At 51.7% G+C, this 1,577-nt stretch overlaps 1 protein-coding gene across 1 annotated transcript in view; it reads right to left on the reverse strand.

Annotated features, from left to right (window-relative positions):
• The window catches only part of EMH_0020390 (uncharacterized protein), a gene marked incomplete at both ends in the record, with an annotated part of 784 nt that extends 45 nt beyond the window's left edge, over window positions 1-739 (reverse strand). Inside the window, 2 exons of the mRNA XM_013501573.1 lie at window positions 1-269; window positions 589-739. Coding sequence (XP_013357027.1) covers window positions 1-269; window positions 589-739 — 420 coding nt within the window. The remainder of the gene's footprint in view (window positions 270-588) is intronic.
• Window positions 740-1,577: the final 838 nt, after the last annotated feature.

Genomic DNA, 1,577 nt, shown 5'->3' on the forward strand with positions numbered 1-1,577 from the left:
CGTGGAATTGGCGTTTTTCCTTTCCATTCTGCGGAGGTACTCCATCATGTCGGCGAGTTCCACTTTTTCGCCCCTCATTTCCCTGTCCGGGGCCCAGCCAATTACTGATTGCCTTCCTCCGGGGGATAGCCCCGCTATAAACCAAGTATAGAGGAGCTCTGCATCCACCATAGGACTTCGGTTCGCCAAGGCCTGGTATTTCTCAATGCAGCGCTCTATTGACAGTTTTCCCTGTTTAAGCTTTCTCAGTTCCTCCACACCCTGCTCCCCTGCGGACCTCGGAATAAACCTGTAACGCAGCGCTTCCCGGAAGGCCTGGATGGACCTGATGTGCTCCGGGAACGTGGAGCCGTTGCTTAAGTGTAGTCACCACCAGCGTGCGTCCCCTTCTAACAAGGAAGAGACCAGGACTAGTTGGAATTCTTCTGGGGCATTTGAAGGCGGAGATATAGGTCTAGGGAATTGAAGAACTCCTCTACAGCCTCTGCACCCCGCGGCCCATCCTATNAAGGCGGAGATATAGGTCTAGGGAATTGAAGAACTCCTCTACAGCCTCTGCACCCCGCGGCCCATCCTATTTCGTTGGACGGCACAACCGGAGGCATTCCTCTTGAATCGTTTCTGGAGGGAATGCATTTTCTCCGGGATTGGATGCCGAAATGGAGCTGGGTTCCGCTTGCTGGGGTTCCAGACCGTGCGTCGACCCCACCTCTGCGAGTGGCTCATAGCCAACCTCCATTTTGCCGAAGAGAACACTGAAATTGGGAGAGGTTTCGTCTATAAAGGAAATGGGTTTTTATTTCGATATAAATAAACGGAGAAAATAAATTTGATATATTTTTGCGATCGTTTGTTTTTCAGCTATTCTTGATGTCACCCGTGTGGGGATCGGGCCCGGGCTCGCACCTTGCCCCGATGAACCATGCGGTGGTACTAAGTCTAACGCTTGTTCTCTGGCCTTTATCCTACCAGAGGCGAGCCGCAATGTAGGCAAAGACTTAAAGCAAGAGTTTCCCAAAAACAGCTGACCTCCTTCCCCGGTCCCTAGGCATCCTGGGCATTGAGCTCAGGGCCTGGGTGTTGGGGGGAGGAGTCAGCCAGAAATGGGGTTGCAGCGCACGCCGCTACGGCTGGTAGTTCAAGCCAGCCCCACGCGTGCACGTAAGGAAGCTTCAGCGAAGCTTCCTTTGCTGCATGCTTTACCTATGACAGTACTTCTAGAATGTTTGCAAGCGTTTACACGCAGCGTACCAAAACCAGGTGAAAGCTTCTGCGCTAACTCATGCTACAAATGGGGTTGCAACGCACATTGCTGCGGTTGGTAGCATAAACCAGCCCCACGGATGCACGCAAGGAAGCTTCACCTAAGCTTCCTTTGCTGCATGCTTTACCTATGACCGTACTTGTAGAACGTTTGCAAGCGTTTACCCTCAACGTGCCAAAACCAAATGAAAGCTTCTGCGCAAACTCTTGCCACGACAGGAGCCATCACTTGGCCTTGGTAGGTTACGTGTAAGCAAATACAAACGTCCTATAGGTGTATTCAGAGGTGAATCATGCACTAAAGAAGGCATCAA

Source organism: Eimeria mitis, genomic scaffold (assembly GCF_000499745.2).
Source record: "Eimeria mitis Houghton genomic scaffold, Emh_scaff713, whole genome shotgun sequence".
Taxonomy (NCBI): domain Eukaryota; phylum Apicomplexa; class Conoidasida; order Eucoccidiorida; family Eimeriidae; genus Eimeria; species Eimeria mitis.